The 25,949-nt window shown below is 35.7% G+C and overlaps 1 protein-coding gene across 7 annotated transcripts in view; it reads right to left on the bottom strand.

Annotated features, from left to right (window-relative positions):
- The window catches only part of LOC136835412 (U4/U6.U5 small nuclear ribonucleoprotein 27 kDa protein-like), a 94,270-nt gene that overhangs the window by 13,835 nt on the left and 54,486 nt on the right, over positions 1-25,949 (bottom strand). For all 7 annotated transcript variants that reach the window (XM_067098907.1, XM_067098908.1, XM_067098909.1 and 4 more), the window contains 3 exons: positions 11,453-11,604; positions 8,789-8,850; positions 6,997-7,248 (listed from right to left, as the gene is read on the bottom strand). In XM_067098907.1, coding sequence (XP_066955008.1) covers positions 6,997-7,248; positions 8,789-8,850; positions 11,453-11,604 — 466 coding nt within the window. The remainder of the gene's footprint in view (positions 1-6,996; positions 7,249-8,788; positions 8,851-11,452; positions 11,605-25,949) is intronic.

The raw sequence follows: 25,949 nt of genomic DNA, 5'->3' as shown, positions 1-25,949 counted from the left end.
TGTATGTAAACAGCCACACGTGTTTACCCAACACCATGCGCATGGTCTCTGACAGAAGTGTGGCCTGCCAGGCCTGCGTGGTGCGATCAGCTGATGTCATTGTGAGAATTTTACTACGCCATGGATTTGCGCATGCACAGTAGAGAACTAAAAAAATTATAGAAAATAGAGGATACCAAACAGAGTGTTTCCAATAACGTAATCCTACATTTTATAAAAAAAATGTACGATCTGAGAGAAACGTGGGTAGGATCAGCTGATTTCATTGTAGAAATTTACTATGACAGAAATGCGCATGCGCAGTATAGGGACTGCTTGCCTGGCGTATCGATGCCTGAGTTACGGGTCAAGGTATGCTTTAGCCTATGGAAACCACCAACTGTCCGAAAATAAAAAAATTTACCCTACCATTAATGCATTTAAAAATGTCGGTAAATTTTTACGTAAAATTACGTCAGTCAGAAAAAGAAGGGGTAGGGGTTGTTGCGTAATATTACGTCAATTGGACAGGAATGGGTTAATTACTTAACTGCTTCTATAGTCTTTGTATTTTTCATTCTGGTGGATTGTGTTCAATTAATGTAATGTCTTATTCTTTTGTTTCTTTCTACTTCAACAGTCTATTCTTTCACTATATATTCCGATACTTTTTCTGTATACTGGTAAATACAGGAGAATTATAAGGCTAATGAATAAATAACAAAAGTGCATTGTAGATATGACATTGTATTGTTACTGTCATACATGTCCAGTATAAGCTACAATAAATAAGAGTAGGTGAAGCCAAAAGAAAAAACACTGAAATAAAAACCTTACATATTGTATTTAAATATGAAAACAAGAGGCATACAAGAAAGCAGTCACACAACTCATAAATACTTGTAAACCTGGACTCTGGACCAAGTAGTGGGATAGAACATGGTTTTTTAAAGCCTCAACTTTCATTTCCATCCATTTGATATTACATGAGGCGAGATCCATTAACCACTCAATCGAGAGGTAGCTGCTCGTTCCTGGGAGACTTAAGTTTCTTGAAAAAGGAAAATGTAATATCTCAAGTGAAAAAATGGCAAAAACTGACTGACAATTCCATGCATTTGCCTTCATGAAAGCTGTCCTCCAAGTTCCTCTTTAAAGCATGGTAGTTAGGATGGTCCTTATCTCATACACTGCAGTCTTACTAAAACATCCTCATCCTCTGAAATGCCTGCAAACAATTGCATCTTCTGTTGGTGAGAAGCAATAAGGGAAGTTCCAAATCCTTGCCTATAAAGTATCTGTGCCTTCTGAGGCAGTAAAGGGTGACTCATTCAGCAACGCTGGAACAGTCCACTTGGCAGTGATAAGATCTAGAATATCAGGTAACTGGAGCATGGTGAAACGACTGGAGTGAAAGAACAACCCACTTCAAGACTAAAGGACTTAAAATCTTCACATCGCATGAACAGAGGAATCTGTCAAACTAAATGGTAGAGAACTAGTGTTAAACATTGGCAGAGAAGGAGAAATAGTTGCAGCAATGAATTCCAAAAACACACACACAAGCACTGCTTATTGCCCTCCGGGTGTAAAGGTGCAGGATGCCCCAGCTGGTGTGGACCTGAAAATTTGTACAGTTGTTTCAGGAACCTTTCTCAAGTTGGAAGGGATTTGTAATATAAATCCTACTTGAAAAAGATCCAGAAGCAATCGTGCTGTGGCCACTGACAGGCAATAAATGACATCTCCAAGTGGTCTGGGGTTCGAAACTGCTGGACTCTTCCTGATCAGGCCATAAAGAGATATAATTAATAGACTGTCACAACTTGCAACACAATATTTAATTACAAATTGCTGGAGGTTATACTGATGGAAATACAGGGCCTGCCAACGACAGTGTTCTATCTCTACCAAACACTGACAAATAGATACTGATCTTATACCCAATTGGTTCCTGCGGGGTACGCACATTATCATCTTACAAGTCAGAGAAATGATAATCTGGACACTGTTTCTCAGACAACTCGAAGCTAATGAACAAGTCACTGGCACTGGGTTGAAAGCCTAGTCTTACAGAGGCCATATAGACACCATACTGTCAATGGCACCAAAGGACCATAGCGGTGTGAGAAGACAGAACACAACAGAGCCAACTTCAGCGAAAAATTGTTGTAATTACATCCATCTTCCTTGGGATGTCTGGTTGGCTATTGTACTGAATGTTGTTCTGTCTGCTTGTGTACTTGCACTGCAACAGAGCAGATGAAAGGACACTAGGACCTTTTGTTGACCATTGCGGTACCGTGGTGGTGTTATCACACCGAAGAGTGTATCTTGGATCTTGCGACTCTTGAAAGTCTAAAAAGAACTGTTTAAAGATCCACATAATATTTCCTCCTCAGGTTGTGGTCCCACTGGTAATTACAGCAGCAGCAGCTGCTGCTTACATCTCCTACTCCTCATAGGAGGAGTGTAACTGCATCAAGCTAAAAGAAATGGAGCTCCTAGACACCACTTCTTGACTGAGTAGGAACCTAAAACAAGTTGTCGGAACTTAGTTTGGAGGCAGTGTTGATCTCCCGACGAATCAGGCCGAGCGACAGGAAGTGTAAGCCCAAGACTTGAATCATGGATGTGAAAGATGTCTCCTAGGTGCCAACAGCATATGAAGTTTCTAGGAGGTCACTTATCCAAGTACTGAATAGTCCCGTTTCTAACCATGGATGCGAGGGATGTCTCCTAGACGTCAACAGAGTCTGGTGCTCCAGGAGGTCACCTATCCAAGCTGTCGAACTTCGACACGAGATTGTACTTTTCCGCAAGTTGTGGTATAGTTTTGTGTGTTTTATGTATTCTTTCTAAAATTACGTAAAGTGGGAATACATATAATGTAGAAGAAAGATATTATGATTTGTTTTGTTTGTATTTACTTGTGAAAAGCCCTGTGTTTGGCTGTTTCGTGTATTTAATTGCAAGTATACATGTAATAGTGCTTAAGTACCAGTCATCAGCTGTTTGTTGGTTCGGTTGTTAGTCGAACGTTTGGTGTTGGTCAGCAACGGTCGTGAAAGCTGTCTCGTTACAATTTTGGTGCAGTGTAGCTGTACCTAGGAAGGACTCAGGATTCAGCCATAGTTGTCGGTGCCTTCAAATCCACTTAAGCATTCCTTATCAGTAACTGAAACTGTATTTCCAGTTAATGACGCAGTAGACATGGGAGGCAGATTGGAGGCACTAAAGTGCGCAACAAACCCTGCACAGATGACTCCCTGGGAAGACCTAGAGATGGCCAGAGGTCCAAAATCTTGAAGTCTTTCCAATCTCTCCCAAACCTGAAAAAGATGGGTTATCAGGGGCTGTCTCCCTTTGCCCATGGGAAGAATGCTCAACCAAACACCGAGCAAACGAAGTCCTCGAAAGATCGTTATCAGCCCCCGCCTTCCCAAGCAAACCACCCACTGCCGAAGTAACGGGAATGTGGGGGAGTGACCTCTCCCCAAGATGAGGTAGCATCCAAAGAGAGTCGCATGGGAAGAGACAAGGAGCTACCCAGCCCTCCTGGATTTCCTCTTTCCAGCGAACCTCATGCACTGCTCCAGGGACCAAACACAACACTCAGAACAAGGATCAGTCATAGAGCACACACATGTTTGCGACATTTCGTGCAAAGGGTGTATGGGTCTACATCAAAGGATGAAAGAAAGCAGTTGCATCACCGCTCTCCAACACTCGGACAAAGGCTTGGATGACTCTTGGGTTTGCATGATAAGACAAGAATACAAGCACAGATATCACAAAATGTGCAATGCACAACAAAGCAAGGAAAGCAGCAGGATGAAGTGCAGAGAGAACAGCCGGCAAACATTCGGGCAGAAGGAGGAGTAGAAATGCGTCCACTCTGGACAAAGGCTATAAGGCAAGTGGCTGGGCAACTCAGCAAAGGGAAGTGGTGAGGGTACCCCTCCCACTGGTAGTTCCACTACCGAACAACCTTACTGTGTAGAATAGCCTGCTCCAGGTTGCACTGAAGGTAATTCCTATGTAAAGACCGATGGTTTGTATTCATGTATGAATAACCCGTTTTTTTATAATAAATCAATGAAACTCTGCGAAATGAAAGTCTGTCTGAGTATTTGTAATGTAAATTACAAATACTCACACAGACTTGGAAATGTTTTACATTAAAAAATACCTTTATTTTGGGCAATATTTGTAATTAATATGTATACAGAAAGTCTCCGGGTTACGACGGGCTCGGCTTACGACGTTCTGAGTTTACGAGGCTTTTCAAATATACTCAAAAAAATTATTTCCTGGGTTACAATGCATGTTCCAAGTTTACGACACTGACAACGCCGATCCGATGAAGAAATATGGCTCCAGAATGGCAGAATGGTAAATTTGGGAGGGTTTTCTGTTGAAAAACAATATAAATGCAGGATACATTGTTTTCAAGACACCCAAAGGATTTAAAGTAAGGTTTTCTTATGATTTTCAAAGGTATTTCAGACGATGCCAGTCCAACGATGATCAGAAGAAACATGCATCCAAAATGGCAGAATGGTCAATATTTGGAGGGTTTTTATAATTGAAAACTCAATATAAATGCAGGATTCGTTGTTTGCAAGACACCCAAAGGATTAAAAGTAAGGTTTTCTTACAATTTTCGACGGTGTTAAGGACTACACCAGTCCAATGACGATCGGAAGAAATATGCATCCAAAACGGCAGAATGGTCAATATTTGGAGGGATTTTATTATGAAAAACTCAATATAAAAGTAGGATTCGTTGTTTTCAAGACACCCAAAGGATTAAAAGCAAGGTTTTCTTGCCATTCTCGACAGTAATATTTCAGATGACTCGGTCCAATGCATACGACATAAGAAAATTCACATTCGCGGATTTTTTCAAAGAGAAATATTCACTAATTACTGATTTTTATTTTATTTTCATGACTCAATACATTTTTTTAATATTGAAAAAATTATTTACTAATTTTAAAATATTAATATTAAGGTAACCACAGCAAAGTATTGATAAAAGTTAAATTAAAATCACGTGAAATCATAAAACTCCTTACCGACGCAATCACTTTATTTAACCTTTCTCTCTCTCTCTCTCTCCTCAAATAATTCACGAATAATTTCATTCTTTTGAGATTTAAGTAAGTCCAACTGCCCATGTCTCTCTCTCTCTCTCTCTCTCCAAATAATTCACGAATAATTCCACTTTTGAGATTTAAGTACGGCCAACTGCCCATATCTCTCTCTCCCTCTCCCCGAATAATTCACGAATACTGTAATTTCACTTTTGAGATTTAAGTAAGGCCAACTGTCCATATCTCTCTCTCTCTCTCTCTCTGTATTGCATATATCCTTCAAAGAAATATGGTTTACTGTATATAAACATAAAAATATACTAAAATCCCATTATCGGTTGTGTGACAATCTTTTTATTGCTTTGATGTAGACTTACGAGACAATATCGGCTCGAGGGATAGAAGTAGCCAATAACAGAGTTCGGTACCAACCTCCTCTCTCCATGACAATACGCTATTGGCTGGAGGGACTGACAGTAGCCAATAACAACTTGTAACAACCCCCTCTTGCCCTCCTTGACAACATGCTATTGGCAGGAAGGGTGGGATTTTAACAAATCACAAAGCTTGTACCTCACAGGCTTTGCATACACTAAAAGGAGGATGAGTATTTTTTTTTCTCTCTCTCTCTCCTCCCGATGTGAGAGAGAGAGAGAGAGAGAGAATGACGGCACAAGAATTTTTTAAATTCGTGGAGATGGTGAGGACTAACCACGTTTGTATATATGACTTACCTAATAATAAATGCTAATTTTCAAATATTAATAAGATTATAATAATAACACACTGAAATTACAACATTTATGAATTTTTAAAGTAAAAGCCCTTCACTCTCTCAGGAAGATACTGCTAATTTGAGCCTCTTTGCCTATGCACACTGTGTGTGCGTGTGTGTTTTCATGGTGTTTTAAAAATGCGTAGTAGTAGTACATCTTTGGAAGACAAAGAAAAAAAAAAAAAAATTTTTTTGTTGTTGTCAGTTGCAGCAAAGAGAAACAGAATAACATTATTCGAGAGACTGAAGAGATGAACCTCTCTCTCTCTCTCTTTTGCCTGTGCCAGCCCAAGAATGGCTGAATGTAAGTCATAGTGGTAATTCTCTCTCTCTCTCTCTCTCTCTGGCTGGATAAGGGTACTAATGTTTAAGATGACTTTGAAATGATATATATAATTTCAAAGATTAATACAGTAGTAATAGGATAATAATTTGAGCTATATTTGATGTACGATGATACTTAAAAGTAAAAATGGGGGAGCACTGTAGTTCTGTGAAATTCCAAGTCTTTTTCTGGTAGATAAGTGGTGAGGCAAAGTCTCTCTCTCTCTCTCTCTCTCTCTCTCTCTCTCTCTCTCTCTCTCTCTCTCTCTCTCTCTCTCTCTCTCTTGGTAAATTTTTTTTTTTTTTTTTTTTGAAAGATTCAATAAAAATGCAGGTTACATCATTTTCAAGATACCCAAAGGATATTCAAAGGATTAAAAGTAAGGTTTTCTTATGATTTTCGACAATTTTTTCGTTATGAAGATTTTCAGCTTATGACGCAGCATCAGAACGGAACCCCCATCGTAAACAGGAGACTGCCGCCTGTACTTATTATTATTTTAATATAAATTTGTATACTGCACTTTGTGTGATCAAACTGAGCTTTGTCCTGAAGTATTGTTACACTTTACCAAACCTTTCAAAAAAGGTTTGAGTCTGGTGACAATAAAAGCATATCTTAGTACCTGCACAGCCCTGAAGGCTTATAACCTCCTCCTCAGCCTTAATCCTTTGTTAAGATACTCTACTGTACATGAAAATGCTGCAAGCTTAATACAATGCTTAGCATTAACTGCTACAAGTTCTGTCATAAAATAAAAGGACCACACACTTCCCCTTTTTTATCCACAAACAAAGTCTGTACATATCAAAACCTACCTATCCCTCGGTGACACAGATCTTCGAGGTGGTGGTGGAGAGCGCCGATAGAATTCTCGGGGTGAGTCTACATGATGTCTATCTCTTCGATCATAGCCATCCCGATCACGGGGACTTCTCTCTCTGTCCCTCCCTCTTTCTCGGTCCATACCTCCTCTATATCTTCTTTCTGGAGAAACAGATGGTCTGCGTCTTCTATCTTGATATGGAGAAGGGCTTCGCCGTCTCCTATCTTCATATGGAGAGGGATCTCTGTAGAGACAAGTTAATGATCTCAAATATTACTCCACCCAAGATGACATCCAAAAAGAATTGTGTGTCCTCATCACTTCATGGATGTTGCATCAAACTGGTAGTCTGTTCCATAATAAGGTTATCTGACATAAAAAACTTCTCTCATTACCTGGAATTCAATCTTTAAAGTTTCATTTCCCATCTACTGAATCCAGTGTTGTTATTATTTAAGATTTAAGTTGGTTGGCTGGTTTGCCAAAAGGCAATCCTTAAGCCAGATTTTGGACAGCATTAGCGGAGTCTAATTAGCCCATTGTACTACTTCAACATTCTTTCTTTCTCCACTGACAATTCATCTTGGTATTAAAATGCAAGAACAGTATTAGGTTAGTAATACAATGCATTACTACCCTAATACTATTCTTCTTGCATTTTAATAAATTTTATCTATTTTTCTTTTTTAATAAGTGGGATCTCTTCTTTCCGCATTTCCCTTTACTACTCCTTACTAATGAACACCATATTCTTTGGAAGCTTGATTTTCAAGTCAATGGCCCCTGTGGGCTTGTTCCATATAAATATGTTTCATCATCATCATCATCACCCCTCCTCATCTGGCTCAATAATCAAGCATGGATTGTCCAGCTTAAGCTAGATGTGCTATCACTAAGGTATGAGAAACAGCACTAACTATATAAATGCTGAAACATTTGACTTATTATGGGGCAAGTGTCCATGTGAACAAAAACTAAATTCTTTCTAATTCTAGAGAAAATATATATAAGAAATATGATCTTACTCCACTGCCACATGAAGATCTTATCCCTTGTGCAGTAGCATTATATTTTAAATCATTCAAATCTGATGTTGAAATGTACTCTTACCATTAGTAAGTTAATATTAATGCAATTAATTTTGTAAAGGCATTAAAATAATTTTTCTTATATTTCATCCTATCAAGCATTTTACCAGGCCACAGAGCTAATTTGTTTAGCTTTCACAGGGCTTGCCCACAGGATTTATCTTTTATCAATAATAAAAGTATAGATTTCATTTATTAAATCACAGCTTTTAAACATTTTCATAACTAGGTTAAACGATGGAGATTCTTCCAAAGTTGTAAACAAGTTACAGTTACAAGTTTGATGTTTATTAAAGAAATTGTTTTCACTTCATGTTTCTTTGTTCTACTCAATTTTACTTTTTTGTGTCATTTACTCTAACATCCTGCATTATTAACTCAATGTTTTACCTTATCTTTCACTTTTATATTACACTAAAACATATGATAAGACAGGGGACATGTAGAATTAAACCATGTGAGTGGGTGCTAAAGGAAAGATTATAAAATTGGTTTAACATTTCTGTTTGACTTTATGATAGAAAAAATCTATTATGGGCAATCTTTATAATGTACAGTAGAGCAATTCGCACAATAATTTAAGAACACTCATTAACCATACTTTGGTACAATTTTATTAAGATTCCATCCCTACTCTTGAGAATGGAGCTTTTACCACTTTATATCTTCCAATAACACAAAACAAAACATACTAACCGCCTAAATGAGCGAGAGCCTCTATCATCATCTCTTCCTCTGCCGCCATTGTTACGACGAGCCTGTCAAAAGAAGTTGTACTGAAAAATTCATATGTTCATCAGATTATCTCTTGGCAGTCACCATGTTTCACAGTAACCAATTCATACCAATTCTCACAACCACAAAGAGACATCAGCATAATTTCTATATCAGTGATTATGAAGGTGTACATTTCTAAAAACAGTCGAGACTAATGCATAAGTTAAGTATACCTTAGTTTAAGAAGACCACTGAGCTGATTAACACCTCTCCTAGGGCTGGCCTGAAGGATTAGACTTTATTTTACGTGGCTAAGAACCATTTGGTTACCTAGCAACGGGACCTACAGCTTATTGTGGAATCCGAACCACATTATACCGAGAAATGAATTTCTATCACCAGAAATAAATTCCTCTAATTCTTCAATGGCCGGCTGGAGACTCAAACTTGGGCCTAGCAGCGTGCTAGCCGAGAACTCTACCGACTTGTCCAACGAGGAACTAGACTAATGTATCAAGACAAAAGTTGCTCATGGAGAATTGGTGTTCAAAGTTATAATGTACAGAGCCCTAGGTAAGTTCCAGTCAGGTAGTTTAGGTTATAAAGCACCCCAAGTATTTTCATACATATCTTATACCACCCTAAATCATTTTGGGACCAGGGATTCGCTCGCCAGTCAAGATGATTCAACACCCTAGTTTACGCTATGATGCGCCCCTGTAATTTCCAGTAATTTCCAACTGTTTTTGTATTTCCCAGCCAAACCCGTTTCCCAGTACATTCCATTATTAAAGACTTGGAAGGGAGTGATTTCTGATGGCACTGGAATACCAGTGCCGATCCTGACACTTTCTAAGAAATAACCATTTCACTTTCCTCTCTTGGGAAACCGAGAGAACCCTATACAATACACATAGCTGGGTAAATATCTATAACACTCTTTCCTCTTTTCCTTTAAAAAGCTTATCTGGCATTTTAAACCTCAAGTAGTCCAAGTGGAGAGGGTAATGCTGTAACTAATCTACATATCAATCTGAATTTTTTTCATTTGTCTTTAAGGTGGTTGAAAATTTTATCGTCAAGTCATAATCCTTGTTGCCTTGAATATGGAAATTTACTACCCAACTACCCCTTTCCACATAATAAATATGTCTATTTGTGAACAGCGTTGACAATGGGTGCTACCAAAACTCATTCAAATTTCTTTCAATGACATCTTGAGCTTAGTTACCTAAAGTCCCTTACTTACAAACTTGAAATTGTATCTACATACATAAATTCTTAATCTCTTACATTTTACCAAGTATTTCCTATTTCACAATATATCTGATACAGTACTCAGATGGCTCTGAGCTCACACAATTTGGTTTTTGGACATTCTGTCAGTGCTCAATTCTGCTTAAGTGTTTTGTTGTCTTTTTTTTTTTATCCTTGTGCAAATTAATCATCATGGGTCCCAAGAATGTTATTAATAAAAAAAAAAAAAAAAAAAAAAAAAAGGATGTCCCTCATTCACTTATATAAGAAATGTGTGCATGCTGGGGGCACGCAGTTTCCTTGAAAATGTCACTGTGATAAAGCAGTATCAAACTGTGTTATAAACTTGCTGAATGACAATGCAATATCTCACTTTACGAACATTTCAAAACACTGGTAACACCAAACATCATTGTACAGGTTTTCAGTGAGACAGAAACACAGTGAGTCTCAAGAGGAAAGCAGTTTAAAGAGAAAGAAAAGAGAAACAGCCTCAGAAGTTCACTTGCTTGCTATTTTTTTTTTTTTTTTTGAAGGGAGCTACCCTTCCTAACAATACCATCTATCCTACTCCACTGTTGTATTTATGTCATGGATTTCTAGTACGATTTCTCCTTGCCAAACTTTATAAACTCAAGATCAAATGCTTTATTATTTGTACTTTTGGGGGCTGGAATGGATTAACCCATTTTCCATTATTCATTATTCAGACAGGCTTCAGGAACAGATGAAGTCTGAATACCAAGGTACCACTGCATATTTTGGTAGTCTTAGGGCTATGCCATTAATTTTTCTTTATTTTTGCAAAATCCCTTATATTGTGCAATACTGTATTATTAGAGCTGTACTGTTTCCATGAAGTTGTTTTCCCTTTTATCACCTATTCTCTAAATTTTACTGATAATCAATTGTATACTGGTTCTACTAAATTATAAACATTGATGACTCTATGGAATTTTGACGACTCTGAGGTCAGACTTCATGAGAACCATGACTATGTAACATATCTATGTTGTAACTCCTAAAGTCTTGATTAATTTGATGATTTCATGACAACCACAGCTTTGTAGAATATCTATACTTCAACTCCAAGTTGTAACTAATTTGAGAAACTACAGATTTTCCAAGTTTGGTTTTCCAGTTTAGATACATGTCCAATGCAATTCCTAAAATACATAAAACAAATTACTGTATTATTTTTTGTATGAAAAACTGCAGCTTTAAACTCTAAAAGCAAAAATTAAAACTGTCTTGCATATATGGTCACTACTTCTATTAATCATATTAATAAAAAAATCCAAGAACAAAAATGAGGAAACTTGAAAAAATCTACACAACATACAGTGAGTAGTCATAAATACTGAACAAAATATACAGTATACATACAGCTCGTCTTTCTTCAAATTCTCTTTGTCGTTCTTCATATGCCATATCACGTTTTCTTTTTATCCAATCTTGATATTCCTCATAGTCTGGAAGGTCTTCTCTCCTTTTTCCATCTGTACAGGAAGCACCCCAAACTTCAAAATGTAGATTTCCTGAAAATAAAAAAACTGTACAGTACAGTATTTGGAAAAATAATCACTTTGATATAAACCTTAGTATTTTTCAACAATCAAACCCACACAGAATAAATTTCAAAGAACGCGTATTCCTCTTAGAAAAATTGTTTCCACAAAACAAAATATTTATTTACAGACTACTTCTTTTCTAGCTTGAAAGCCTGATCAAACAAGATTTAAACATGAAATGCCATCAAAATGGGATATAGTATTACCCTCATTTCCTCAGAAGCTCCCTTGCACTTGAATGGATTGTCAACTAAAATTCATGTGGCATTACAAAATGGTGAAATACATTCCAACCTCTTAAACCCAGGAACCTTGGGACCAGGCCACTGCTGGACCACAGAAAATCCCAGAATATAGAATACATCCCTAAAAAATGAAACCTCTAAGTAAACAAAGTCTTGCAAGCTAATTCCACGTACAAACAGCCTAGTTGCCGACTTAGCCTAATATACTTTATTTAACACATTTAGCCTACATTCCCAGTTAGCCTAAGCATACGTCTGCTACTTAACTTTTCTCAGAATCTGCATATTAATATCAGTAACTTTCATCTCCTAAATTTACCATCTTCATAGTTATTGCTAATAGTTTCTTCGTCATTTACTATTTTGATTGTAGAGGGTAATGAAATGACAAAAATAAAAAATAAATTTTGGCGATCATTCAATGCATTTGAGCGTTACCATCAAAATTTAAACAAAGCACACCGCCATCTACTGAGGAAAATGAACACTAAACATTCGCTACTGGGAGAAGCATTTTCTAGCATAGATCAAGATTTATGATTGCGCTTCTTACCTCTAGCATCATCTGACAAATGGATAAATTACAGCTATATAAAAGAAATTATCAAAACCGTATCACCTATAAGTCTTTCAAGTACTCTAAGAGTAAGGAATTCGTGCATTGCCAAATGTTTATTTTGATTAAAAGTTTTGACTTGACAGAGCCTTCTCAAGTGGAATCTTTAATAAAATACATTTATTCATTTAAAGTTAATATCGAAAACTTTTTTGACTTCACACATTTTTCATAACTAACAATTATTTTCATAAAAACAAAAGAGATGTGGCAAATTGTGGTGTCAGGAAGTCGTACACAATACGTGGCACTGCCCTCGTGGCTGCGCAATGAACTAATGGCGGCCGATTCAAAATTGGGCTGAACCATGGGAGTTCCCAGACCACAGAATGCCAGTTTTAAGAGGTTTGACTGTACTGCTTTATTACAACCCAAATTATCTTTCAAGTTAAGAAAAAATTGTACCAGAGGAAAACAAGATTATACTATTAGCAAACATACAATGAACCACATGTCACATAAGCATCCAAACTGGGGGAATAACTACCACTCATACTTTATCCCTGATGCACTAATAAAGGCTAATTTAACTGTCATAAACTAAAGGAAAACTTGAACAAAATATGTAAATGTTACTAACAAAAAACTATGTAAATTTTAAAATGCTGCTTTGAGTTACAGAATTGGACAAGTGACAGGCTAACAAAATGAAAATGGTGAATATATACCAATGAAATAAGTTAATATGTAAAAGGGTTATGATGAAAATGTAAAATAGTAGAAAATGGAAAAATTAATGAAAGCAACAAGTGGGGAATTTGAAAGCAAATATTATTATTCAATATGATCACAAAACCCTATAAACTTGTTGGGCAAACTTACATACATGTGTATAAAACTAAATGAAAGAAAGTTAATTAAAAATTAAAACTAATTAATCAACAAGAGCTAAAATTAAAGGCAATAAAAAATAAAAATTAATAAACTTATCAACAACAGCAAACACATGATTGAGATACATTAGAGGAAAATTAATATACCATAAAAAGGGGCTTCCATTTATGCAAGTAACACTAAAATCACTGTAGTGATGCCAAGATGTGTTACACACTCCCACATGTAGCGAGTAACACATACTGTGCAACACACCTTTATACAACATTTTGTTGTAGTGCTGTCATCCTTTTATTTATGCTATTAAAGTGATTACTAGTGATTTTTCACTTTGATGCATGACTAATAAACAAGGTGTTACGTGAAGCTAAACTGATTGCACCAATACATTTTTTAAAGCCAATATCCTTGGAATAAAATCTCTTGAGATATTAGCATATGACACTAACTGACATGAACAAAAAAGTCAAGGTGAGTTTGATTAATGTTTAATTTTCACATAAATGACTATTGCTGATATTATTTAACACAAAAATCACAATACAGTTGACTTCTGATTTGTAATATTAATAACTTTCATCCCAACCCCAAAGATTACTGATACCAGTCCAGTGGAACCTAGGTTCTTAAATATCTCCCATCTCTACACTTTCATTCTCAAACGTATCTGCAAAAGCAGTGTCTCAACTGTAGAATGTAACCTTGGTTCTCAAAAAACCAAATGCAGTTTGTTGGAGCCTGTATAGAAGACCTGACACAGAAGAGTATGATGTACACCTGGGAGTAGCAAACACTGAAGTGACAGGTACTGTAGCACTGTCCAAAAATGTTGACTATCTTTAAATCAATCAATATTTTTCATAACCAACCTGGGGTCTTAAGGGAAAATTCTCTAGCGCCAGCTGTTGTCCGGTTAAAAAAAAATTTTTTACTAAATTTTTTTCGATTACAATGAAAATATACCACAGTATATAGCTTTCAGACTAATTTTAATTCTATCATTATTATTGGTTTAAGATTTTGATGAATATGAAAATTTACTCTATGGATTTTGATAGCATTCTGAGTAAAGAAAAAAAATCTGACATCTGACAGCATTGGGATGATATCTGAAAGGTGTTGGAGGATGGTTTACCTCCTCCGCATACAAAAGTAATGGCATTCCAGAGAGAGCTATCACTTGACGAGTTCTAGACCATGAACCACAAAGTTGGGTCATGCTAAGGATATTTTCACAGGCACAATTGACAAGGCGAAAACTCCTCACATTAGCAGTCAATGTACTGGCATGAAAAGGCAAGCCAGCCTCCACCTTCCTCTTCTCAACAGGATGACAACCCCATGACTATAAGAGGGCATTTTCCAAAACATGTCTACTCCTTAACAGGCAGAAGTAGAAAGAAAGACAGATTCAGGTCCAGAAACAGAATTCAGAATAAATATTTGCAGAGGATTTTGGGGTACAATCTTTATGCCAACTCTCTTGGGAAGAATGGAACCACTGATCCATTGACCAGGCACAGACCATCTAATTTAAGTTCAGAAAGCTGTTGACATAGCACAACAAAGACAGTTGATAAAATCCTTACTCAGCAAAAGCATGAATGAGATAGTATGAACCTTCCCAGACTGACCATGACAAGTTTGTTGAAACATGATATAGAGAACATCACAAGTCTGAAAATAAAATTACAAAAACTCTACGGCCTAACTCACAAAAGACATGATAAAAACACATTCCAGGTACAAAAATAAACATACCATAGAGTACAAAATGTTTGAAGGTTATTCACTCAGGCTCTCCAACACTAATGCACAACTGGCTGATATAAGGAAAACAGTGTCATGATGCAAAACCCACTGTTCTCAAAAATTCCCAAAGGATTACAGAGAAATGCAAGGTAACAGGTTTCTCTGCCAATTTCTGAAAATTTAAAACTGAATGGCCTGAATGAACAGTGTAACCACTATCCATGAAAAAACAAGCAATAATGAAAGGTCTAAATACCAGCCAACTGGGCAGGGAAAAATAAAAACTGAAATACCACAATTACAATAATAAAAGATTCAAAAATAATAAGGAATAAAACTGAAAAGAATACTCAACAGTAACCAAGAGGGGAATGCATCAACTACTTGCTTGCAATCAAGCACTGACATAAATGACCAAACATATGCTAAAGCAAACTACAGTACAAACAACAAAGATTAAAAATAAATATGTTAGATTTTAATGGTTAAAAACTCTTGCCCTCTGACAGATATCCTATTAGGTTATCTACATTTACACTATCATTTAAAATTCTGACACATTACCAACTCAGCAGTATTTTATCCTTAACCCTTTCAGGCTGGGCTGAATATACATTACCAATAACCCGATACCAGGAAAACTTTAAGGTTGGCCCTAAAAAAAAACACACACACCCACACACTAAAAGACGATGATATGCAAATGCACATGGTATAAGAAAAAAAAAAAACTCTAAAAAATTTCTTGTCCCTCACGGAATTTGAAAGTGAATATCTCCAACCCTGTGTGGGGCCTCTATTCTATGCCACTCCTAAAAATATGCTAATTATAGCAAGTTATGCATGTCCTTTCTAGTAACTTTTATTTTATTTTGTAAAATTACAATTACAACTCACATATTATAACAGTTAAGGACTAAAATTACCAACAATCCATGAGTTTATTTATGGTAAAATGGGATGGGGAGTAATAGTACCTTTTAGCGAGTTATAAACATTCTTTCTGGTATTTTTGTGTACTTACTTTGAAAAATTACAAGTACAGCTCATAAAAGATAAGAACTAAAACTAACAGCAATCCCAAAGTACATTTATGGGCAAACATATACAAAATGTACTGGGATGGGGAGATGTAGTACATTAACCCATGAAATCTCATGTCACACTAATCTCCCTGTATCACGAGTTGAGGTGTGAGTGTTGCCATGTGTATTTATGGCCCATTTAAGTGATAGGAATGTTTTCACACAAAATTCGTTTAAATATTATGGTGCAAAATAAAATTAATCATATGAGCTGCACCAGAAAGGTTCATATGCAATTATTGCTGATCAAGAGCCCTATCATCCCTTAAGGGTCACAGGGTCATATTTGGAACAGGGAACCAGAATGTGCTATAATAAAATACTGTGCAAGGATGAATTATTCTGTATGTAAAAGAAAAAAAAATTTTTCCTTAAGGAATTCCTGTATTCATTTTTGTCTGAAGAGAAGCCTAGTGAGGCTTAACTCTGTTGTGATTATTTGAGATTAAAGGGTGCCTTAAGAACACTTTTTCTTTCACTACACTACCACTTTTGTCTCAAAATAAGATGTAGGCTCAAGATAAATATCACTGCTACAGATGCAACTATGCCATTTATAGAATTCTATTTTCAGAACAAAAACCCCTGTAACTAAATATCATTGTAAAGTTAACCTTTTGCTTATGGCTCTTATAAACAATTATGTTTGTGTGAAGTGGCACTGATTTGAGTGGTAAGCCTAAAAATGCTTATACTTTTTTCTGTTCAAAGGACACTCAATTTTGTTTCATTTTGCAGATGAAAAATTTTTCTGCACAATGGCTTAAAAAATCCCAAAAAATAACTTTCACATAGGTTGCATAATGAGTAGAAATTACGATAGAAGAAAATTTTGCTCTTCCCCCCCACAATAAAATTATTTGTGACAAAAAAAAATGCCAGTCACCCACGTGATACATGCAAAAAATTTTTATACCATTTTTGTTCAAAGACACACAGCTCTGAGAATTTTCAAGGGAGACTGCTCAATTTTGTTTCATCTGGTCACTGAATGATTGCTCTATACAGCTGCATAAAAAAAATACCAAAATAATTTTATGTAGGTGGAATAATGAGAGTAAATTACGATATATGAGAAAACTTTGCACTTTTCCTAGTAAAGAAATTATTGTGATAAAGATGAATTACCTACATTATACCAAGGAAAATATGGAAAAATGAATGACAAAGTAATGTCACATTTTCATTAAAATAAGTGGCATTCAGTCTAGTGTTTGTCTCTCTCACTCTCTCTCTATTATAAAAAAGATAAATGATATACTGTAGTTATAAGACAAAAATCTGAATATGAAAAAAATACATACATGCTCCATATACATAAAAAATATCTCTCTCTCTCTCTCTTTCATGCACGAGTAATCTAATTGTATAATGAAAATGAACTACACAAAACAAATAAACATGCCTGTTACATGTGTATAAAATATTCTCTCTCTCTCTTGCAGAAAAAAGATTAGATGTAATTTTAGAATAAAAATCTAAAACTATATAAAACATACATATACACGTTACGTATAAAAAATATCGGGAACACTAGCAAAAAATTATCCTCATCTTGCCTTCTGGTTTGTGCATTTTTTTTTTTTTTTTCATAAGTCATCAATACTTGAAAGACTTAAATTTGCATGACATTTACATCAAACGTCAGTCACCAAAAAGGGTTAACAACAAATTTTAACCAAACCACTTGAGCTAAAAATCTCAACTCTCATAAGGCTCCCAAAAGCTCTATTCTTGAGAAATACTGTAGAATCAAATAAATTATTCATTAAAATGTCAAAATTATGAAATGCTGAGGATTTATAAAAAAAAAGTGCAAATGTAGTTAAAAAAAAAAAAAAAAAAAAAAAAAAAAAAAAAAAAAAACTGAGAACTAGACACATTACTGAAAATGGAGTGGTACTGAGAATCTCCAATATGAGCCAAGAAAGGAAAAAAGTTACTTTATAAAAGATGATTCATTACGAAACATATATATCCCAGAAGATAAACATACTGATGTCAATGCATTAGCAATGCAAGACAATGCTGACCAAAACAAAATTCACCAAAACCTTATATACACTAAGGGAAGGAAAGGAATACACAGATGAACCACAATGGGAAGAACAAATGAAAATGCAGCAAACAAAAATGATGAAAAGCACAAACTCTACAAGAATTTGGTGTAGTTTGAGAAAAACCACACAATTTTAAATGCTAGAAGCTTCCACAAAAGAATGAGTAATATGGATTCTGCTAGACAGTGGACTGCAGCCTAGGCATGCATAATGGAAACCATATTCTTTCAACTCTTCAAATCAGTGTAACTGGGATCCATTTCATGTTGACTATGGCAAGTTATATAACTAATGGGCTTCAGTCATAATGTCGCGTTACATTACAATGAATAAGGCTAATTTGATTGTATCGGTTTGTATAAATTTTTTTTTTTCTTTTTTGAGCATTGTTTTCCTATCAATCAAAGCATAAAACAGATGGCTGAAACTAAATGGCAATGCCATAATATCCTTTGGATCTTACTAAATCCAGTCAAGCTGTGGCAGAAACTTGCATTTTATTAATTTCCAAATAATTTTGGACATACATCTCTTCCCTTTTGCATGGTATGTTTATAAATTTTAAACAATATAATCATACATTAAATCTTATACCTGCTGCTATGAAGGATTGTTCTAGATAAATAGCTGCAGTTAGTAACTGACTATATTACAGTGCAACTGATGACAATAGCCATCAATTCTTAGTCTTATTGCTATTACTAAAACTACAACTATTACTAACAATTTTTAGTCCTCTTACTACTACTAAAACTACAACTACTTCTAATAATACAATAATCTCTTTTTTTTTTGCATGTAAATCCTCATGAAAACTTTGTCGTCTTCCTTGCACACCTTTAACTTTCTTTTTAACCCTAAACTCTTACACAACATTAATAAGTTTATAAGTTTTGGTTAATATTTTTGGTAACCTTCCCTAGAAACAAATCAACATTTTTACAAGCTTTCAATAAATGGATTGTCAGTTATTTCTCCATGAATAAATTATCTAAAAAAATACCTCTTAAGAAAAACTGGAATAGATAATAAAAATGTATATAACCACAACTTGAGCATTCAAAGAGGCACAATGAGTCATGATCAGTCGCCGACAAGATCAGGTAACTACATGCTAACCTTTCATTATTTCAGTCTGCTGTCTATTAACAGTTATGGGTTCCAGTAATACTATACAATCACAAAATCTATCAAGTGTAGCAGCAGCTGAATGACTGCAAGCTAAGATTACACATTTCAACATCTGCACCAGATGCATGTAATGTACAGCATGAAATTTTAGTTTTGAGTACAAAAGGACTTAAAATATTTTTAAACAGTTCTTTAGGGCATCAATGGAACTTTCTAAACCAGTAAAAAACAAATTTGGTCCATAATACCAATGTCTTACTGCATGATATGGCAGAAAACCTCAAAATTGGAGAAGTCCATCAATATAAACTGTATACTATATATTTTTTCTTTGACTCCACCACATCTGTCTAACTCAGATCTAAATAAAAACAGACAACTAGCTACTACCTGTTCTTTGATAAATACAGGCAAAGTACTCTCATGAACAAAGGGGTACTCAATGTTCTATCAGCTACGCTCATGACTGATAGATTAACAAAGTAATTGTTGGGCTTATTAAAGCAATACTAAGCTGGAAACCACCACCTATAATAAGTAAATAAATAAACTCAACCTTAATTATGGTACATTATGCTGCATTGTGCAAACATATACTTGGTTCCAATACTTTTCTGTACAAAAGGTAATTACTGTACATAAAATTGGAAATTTACTTTTTGACAAGTGCACTTCAAGTGGCAAATTACACCAAAATCCATGCTGTACAATTTATTGCTTTTTATTACCTAATTATGGTCCTCATATTTTGTTGAAAAGTAATATCTTTAGTTCCAATAGAACTGTTATTTCCTTCCATAATACAGGCAACTGATAAATTTTGTTGTATTCTATCATTTCTCACATGCACCTTTTTTCTTCCACACAAAAACCCTCATAAAGATTAAATGTAAATAAAAGTACTGCGCTTAGTTCAGTCCCAAATAAAAAAAAAAAAAGTGTATTTCAGCACTTTACCCATCAGGTAAAGCCTAATCTAACAGCCTACTTATTGATCAATAACAAAAACTTTCTCAAATTCTATATTTGTGATTTAGCAATGACAATAACTCATACCATCATTTTTTTGGTATCAAAGAATAATCAGGTGTATTTCCCATAAAATCTAACTCATAATAATTTAAAAATATTAAAAACCACTGTGTAAATTTTAAATTGCAATTATCTCAAAATTGGGCCTTTCGTGGCTGACTCTTCACTGAAGTACAGTTTGGGACTATCACAGGACTTCTGCACATAAAAAAAAAATAAATATATAATATAATAATATTAATAATAGGAAGAAGACCCTCTTTCAAGCATGTTTTGTTGAAAAGGATGGCTGCATTGTGCAAAATGATCTTATATTAACCCTTAAGCGCCTACTGGACGTATCATACGTCGACTAAAATTGTCTGTTGGGTGCCAAGTGGACGTACCGTCACGTCGACTAAAAAAATTTCAAACCGGTCAGCTTTGACTCGACCGAAATGGTCGAAAAACGCAATTGTAAGCTAAAACTCCTACATTCTAGTAATATTCAATCATGTACCTTCATTTTGCAACAAATTGGAAGTCTCTAGCACAATATTTCGATTTATGGTGAATTTTTGAAAAAATTTTTTTTTCTTACGCCAGCGCGGTAACTCGGCCGAAAATTTCAGAAATTCTTTCGTCATTTTGTCGTAATTTTTGCACTGTTCTATATTAGCCGTTACATAAAGTTTTATATATGAAAATGTGTGCAATTTCATGTACAATACAACAGAAAATAACTCATGGTTGTAGCTTTTATCAGTTTTGAAATATTTTCATATAAATCACGATAACTGCCAAAATTTCAACCTTCGGTCAACTTTGACTCGACTGAAATGGTCAAAAAACGCAATTGTAAGCTAAAACTCTTACATTCTAGTAATATTCAATCATTTACCTTCATTTTGCAACCAATTGGAAGTCTCTAGCACAATATTTCGATTTATGGTGAATTTTTGAAAAAAAACTTTTCCTTACATCGCGCCAGAAATTCTTTTGTCACGTTGTCGTAATGTTTGCACTGTTTTATATTAGTCGTTACATAAAGTTTTATATATGGAAATGTGCGCAATTTCATGTAGAATACAACAGAAAATAACTCATGGTTGTAGCTTTTATCAGTTTTGAAATATTTTCATATAAATCACAATAAATAGAAAAATTTCAACCTTCGGTCAACTTTAACTCGACCGAAATGGTCAAAAAACGCAATTATAAGCTAAAACTCTTACATTCTAGTAATATTCAATCATGTACCTTCATTTTGCAACAAATTGGAAGTCTCTAGCACAATATTTCGATTTATGGTGAATTTCTGAAAATAAAAAAACTTTTTCCTTACGTCTGCGCGCGGTAACTCGGCTGAACATCTCAGAAATTCTTTCGTCATGTTGTCGTAATGTTTGCATCGTTTTACATTAGTCGTTACATAAACTTTTATATATGAAAATGTGCGCAATTTCATGTAGAATACAACAGAAGATAGCTCATGGTTGTGGCTTTTATCAGTTTTGAAATATTTTCACATAAATCACGATAACTGCCAAAATTTCAACCTTCGGTCAACTTTAACTCGACCGAAATGGTCAAAAAACGCAATTGTAAGCTAAAACTCTTACATTCTAGTAATATTCAATCGTTTACCTTCATTTTGCAATAAACTGGAAGTCTCTAGCACAATATTTTGATTTATGGTGAATTTTTTAAAAAAACATTTTCCTTACGTCTGCTTGCGGTAACTCGGCGAACATCTCAGAAATTCTTTCGTCTCGTTGTCGTAATATTTGCACCGTTTTATATTAGTCGTTACATAAAGTTTTATATATGACAATGTGCGCAATTTCATGTACAATACAACAGAAAATAACTCATGGGTGTAGCTTTTATCAGTTTTGAAATATTTTCATATGAATCACGATAAATAGAAAAAATTCGACTTTCGGTCAACTTTAACTCGACCGAAATGGTCGAAAACTGCAATTGTATGCTAAAACACTTACAGTCTAGTAATATTCAATCAATTAGCTTCATTTTTCAACAAACGGGAAGTCTCTACCACAATATTTCGATTTATGGTGAATTTTTGAAAAAAACATTTTTTTATGTCCGCGCGTTACGAATTCATGCATCATTTTGTGATAATATTTTCTCTGTGTTGCTTTGATCGTTTTACAATTTGTTATATACCAAAATCATCGCAATTTAGTGTACAATACAACTAAAAAAAATTAACTCATTAGCTTTAACCGTTGTGCTTACAGCGCGATTTGTATACAATTATATGAGGTTTTTTTTTTGTTGTCATATATTCCAATATTTATATATGATGATATTTTTTCATTTCTGATGGTTGCATACTAAACTTCAGGCAATGACAAAAAAAAAGGAGCCAAAAATGAACTCTTAATCTTAAAAACTAAGCATGCTGTGATTTTTTGAAAAAAACTTTTTTTCCGCTTCGGCGCTAACTCACCGAACGCCGCCGGCATACGGGAGACATTTTTGTAAATAGAGGCTCGGCGTTTAAGGGTTAAGTTTCTTCAATTTTTACTATTTCCCTTTCTTGCACTTCAATATTGGTCAATAACTGGCTAATGTTCATTTTAGGAGGATTTAAACAGCATTTCAACAGCAGAATTTTGTTCTAAAAAGAGCAGGTTACTGAAATCTGGTGTTATAAATCCGTAGAGTTCAACAGTGTCTTATCTTGGACATCTTCGCTTTCACCAGCAGATGGATTATGGGCTTTCTTGGTACTTTTTCTGCAGTTTTTCCTCAGACGGGGCATTTGTATCAGTAGACAACATTGGTTTTCTTCAAGGGATCCTGATTGGAAGGGGGCAGGGTTATTTCTCATTACCAGACTTTTTTTTTTTATTGCTGTAGAATAAGATGAGTTTAATCTTCTTCTTGGGATCACTGCCTTGGTGGACGTGGAGTCCCTCTTAACCAACGTATATTTGGATCATGTATAGTACAGGGACCCTACCACTCCATAATTGAACATCCCCAAAAACGCCCCTTTCTCCACCCACAGAGGCCATATGTATGCCCAAATCGACGGCTGGCGATAGGTTCTCCCCTTGGAGTCATCTTCATGAATTTTTACAAGGGTACTATTGAGAAGAAGGTCCTCTGCAACATAAGAAAGCCACAAATGTACATACGGTACATCGACAAAAGCCACAAATGTACATACAGTACATCGACAACACCCTCCTCAGCGGTGAGACAAGTGAAGAAGTAGAGAGCTTGAGGCATGCCTTTCAAAGCCACAGCTGTCTCAACTTCACAACTGAATACAGTCGCGATCATCGCCTCCCCTTCCTTGACATCCTCGTCGAGCAAAGGGGGTAAACGCTTCATCATGAAGGTGTACACAAAACCCAGGAACCTGGGCACGTGCCTGAAAGGAGAGTGAGTGCCTCGAGAGATACAAGCAATCCACCATCAATCTGCACCTTCGTCGGAAGAGCTCTCTTGCACTGCTCCTCTTGGACTGACACCCATGGAGAGCTGGAACGTGTTGCCCAGATCCTCATCAAATAACGGACATACAAATCAGGATGTAGACAAGTGCATTACTGGAGCTGTGGATACGGTATCATCAGGAACCTTGCCCCAACACCTCTGATGACAAACTTTTCTACAAAGGAAAATTCCATAAAGGATATACAGAACACCAACGTGCCCTCAGCTGAGGACCATCACTGAAGGCAACATTAGCCCGTCCAATCCTGAAAAGATTAAACACATCATGTTCTACAGGAATAAAAAAACAGCAGCCTGGCGATGAGAAATAACCTGGGCCACCCAAAGCAGGATTCCTTGAAGAAAACCAATGTGGTCTACCGATATAAATGCCCTGTCCAAGAGTGCCTCAGCTCTCACATCGGTATGACTACCATGCACTTCTCCAAGAGGGTCTCCTGCCATGCCCAGGAGGGTGACATTTTTAATCACGCCAAAACTGCCAATAGCTTGAGAATTAAAATTAAAAACATTATCCCTAACATAGAGACAACAGATCAAATGACTGACCATTGCCACCTATGCCTCCTGGAAGCCCTACACATCAGGAGAGAGAAGCCTAGTCTCAGTAACACACAAGAGACCTTCCTCCTCCTGACGTAGGCACGAAGGGTGGCACCCACTGGCACCCCGGATGAGCGAACCAATCAGGAGCATCCATCTGCAGGCAGCAAAATGTACTCCAGTGCTCGCATGCCAGAGAGCATACAACCATCGTTGCACAAGAAAAGGCTCCGCCCAAGAAGAATTGCCCGAGGCAGCCAATGAGAATTCGACACCTAAAGAATGTCCTATAAATATCGCCATGTGCCGTGTCTCCAGATTCATCTCACCTTTTCAGATGATGACCAATGGGCTAGTCAAAATGTGTCAACAGAAAACTGCAGAAAAAGTACCAAGAAAACCCAGAATCCATCTAATGGTGAAAACGAATACGTCCAAGACAAGACACCGTTGACTCTACGGATTTACACCAGATTTCAGTAACCTTCTCTTTTTAGAATAAAATTCTCCTGTAGAAATGCTTTTTAAATCCATGAAATATGAACATCAGCCAATTATTGACCAATACTGACGTGCAAGAAAGGCGAATCATAAGAAAAATTTAAAAAACAATGCTGTATAACATCAATTCTCACAACACAGCCATCCTTTTCAACAAAATAATAATAATTCACCACTTATTTTTGCACAAATTTCATAAACAGCTGGAATTTTTACTGCATTATTAACATATTTTCCTACTAACAAGTGATTTACTTGCAAGTCACATACCAACTAACTTGATATTGAAATTTTGACATAAAATGGTTTGGGACCATGAAACTGAGGTTATTCAGGAATCTCATGTCCACTATTACCTGGAATGCAGTAATAATAAAATAATAATATCCTTATCAAATAAAATGCAATATGACTCAAGCTGGTCTTACAGCTAGGTCCTCATAATTTCAATGGAATTATATCAATGTTCCCAATTTCTTGTTGCTGTTTTCCTGTGCAGTTTCCCATTCCAGGTTAATCAATACTTCAACTCAACATTGTGCTATTATTCTTCTACTTGATATTCTTATTTTGTTTCAGAAGAGAGCCATTCTCCAGACATATAAAGACATATGGCTGCTATTTTTTTTAATCAACGCTTTAACATTTTGACCTTCACAAAGGTGGTCATCTTCCAAGAGTATACTGTATTACGGAATGGTAGATATATGCAGGGGGGGGGGTGTGTAGGGGGACATTTGAGGAGAGGAGAGGAGGAAAAAAAAAAAAAAAAAAAAAAAAAAAAAGGCCAGTTGGATTTCCCTTAGCAGGTTGCAATGCCTGGTATTCCTGCAACTTGGCTCTATTTTCCAAGTAAATTTTGATCAATGCAGTCTTCCATGAACCTCAAACATGCTCTCCCCAACCCCCATGTGCATTTTATTACTGTACCTGATGGCATATAAGACCACCCAAATTCTATTAGGGATAATGAGAAAGGAATTTATGTTTACAAATAAGCATTTAGTTCTATAGCTATACAGCTATAATAAGGCAGAAA

Source organism: Macrobrachium rosenbergii, chromosome 55 (assembly GCF_040412425.1).
Source record: "Macrobrachium rosenbergii isolate ZJJX-2024 chromosome 55, ASM4041242v1, whole genome shotgun sequence".
Taxonomy (NCBI): Eukaryota; Metazoa; Arthropoda; class Malacostraca; order Decapoda; family Palaemonidae; genus Macrobrachium; species Macrobrachium rosenbergii.
This window is presented reverse-complemented; position numbering and strand designations above follow the sequence as displayed.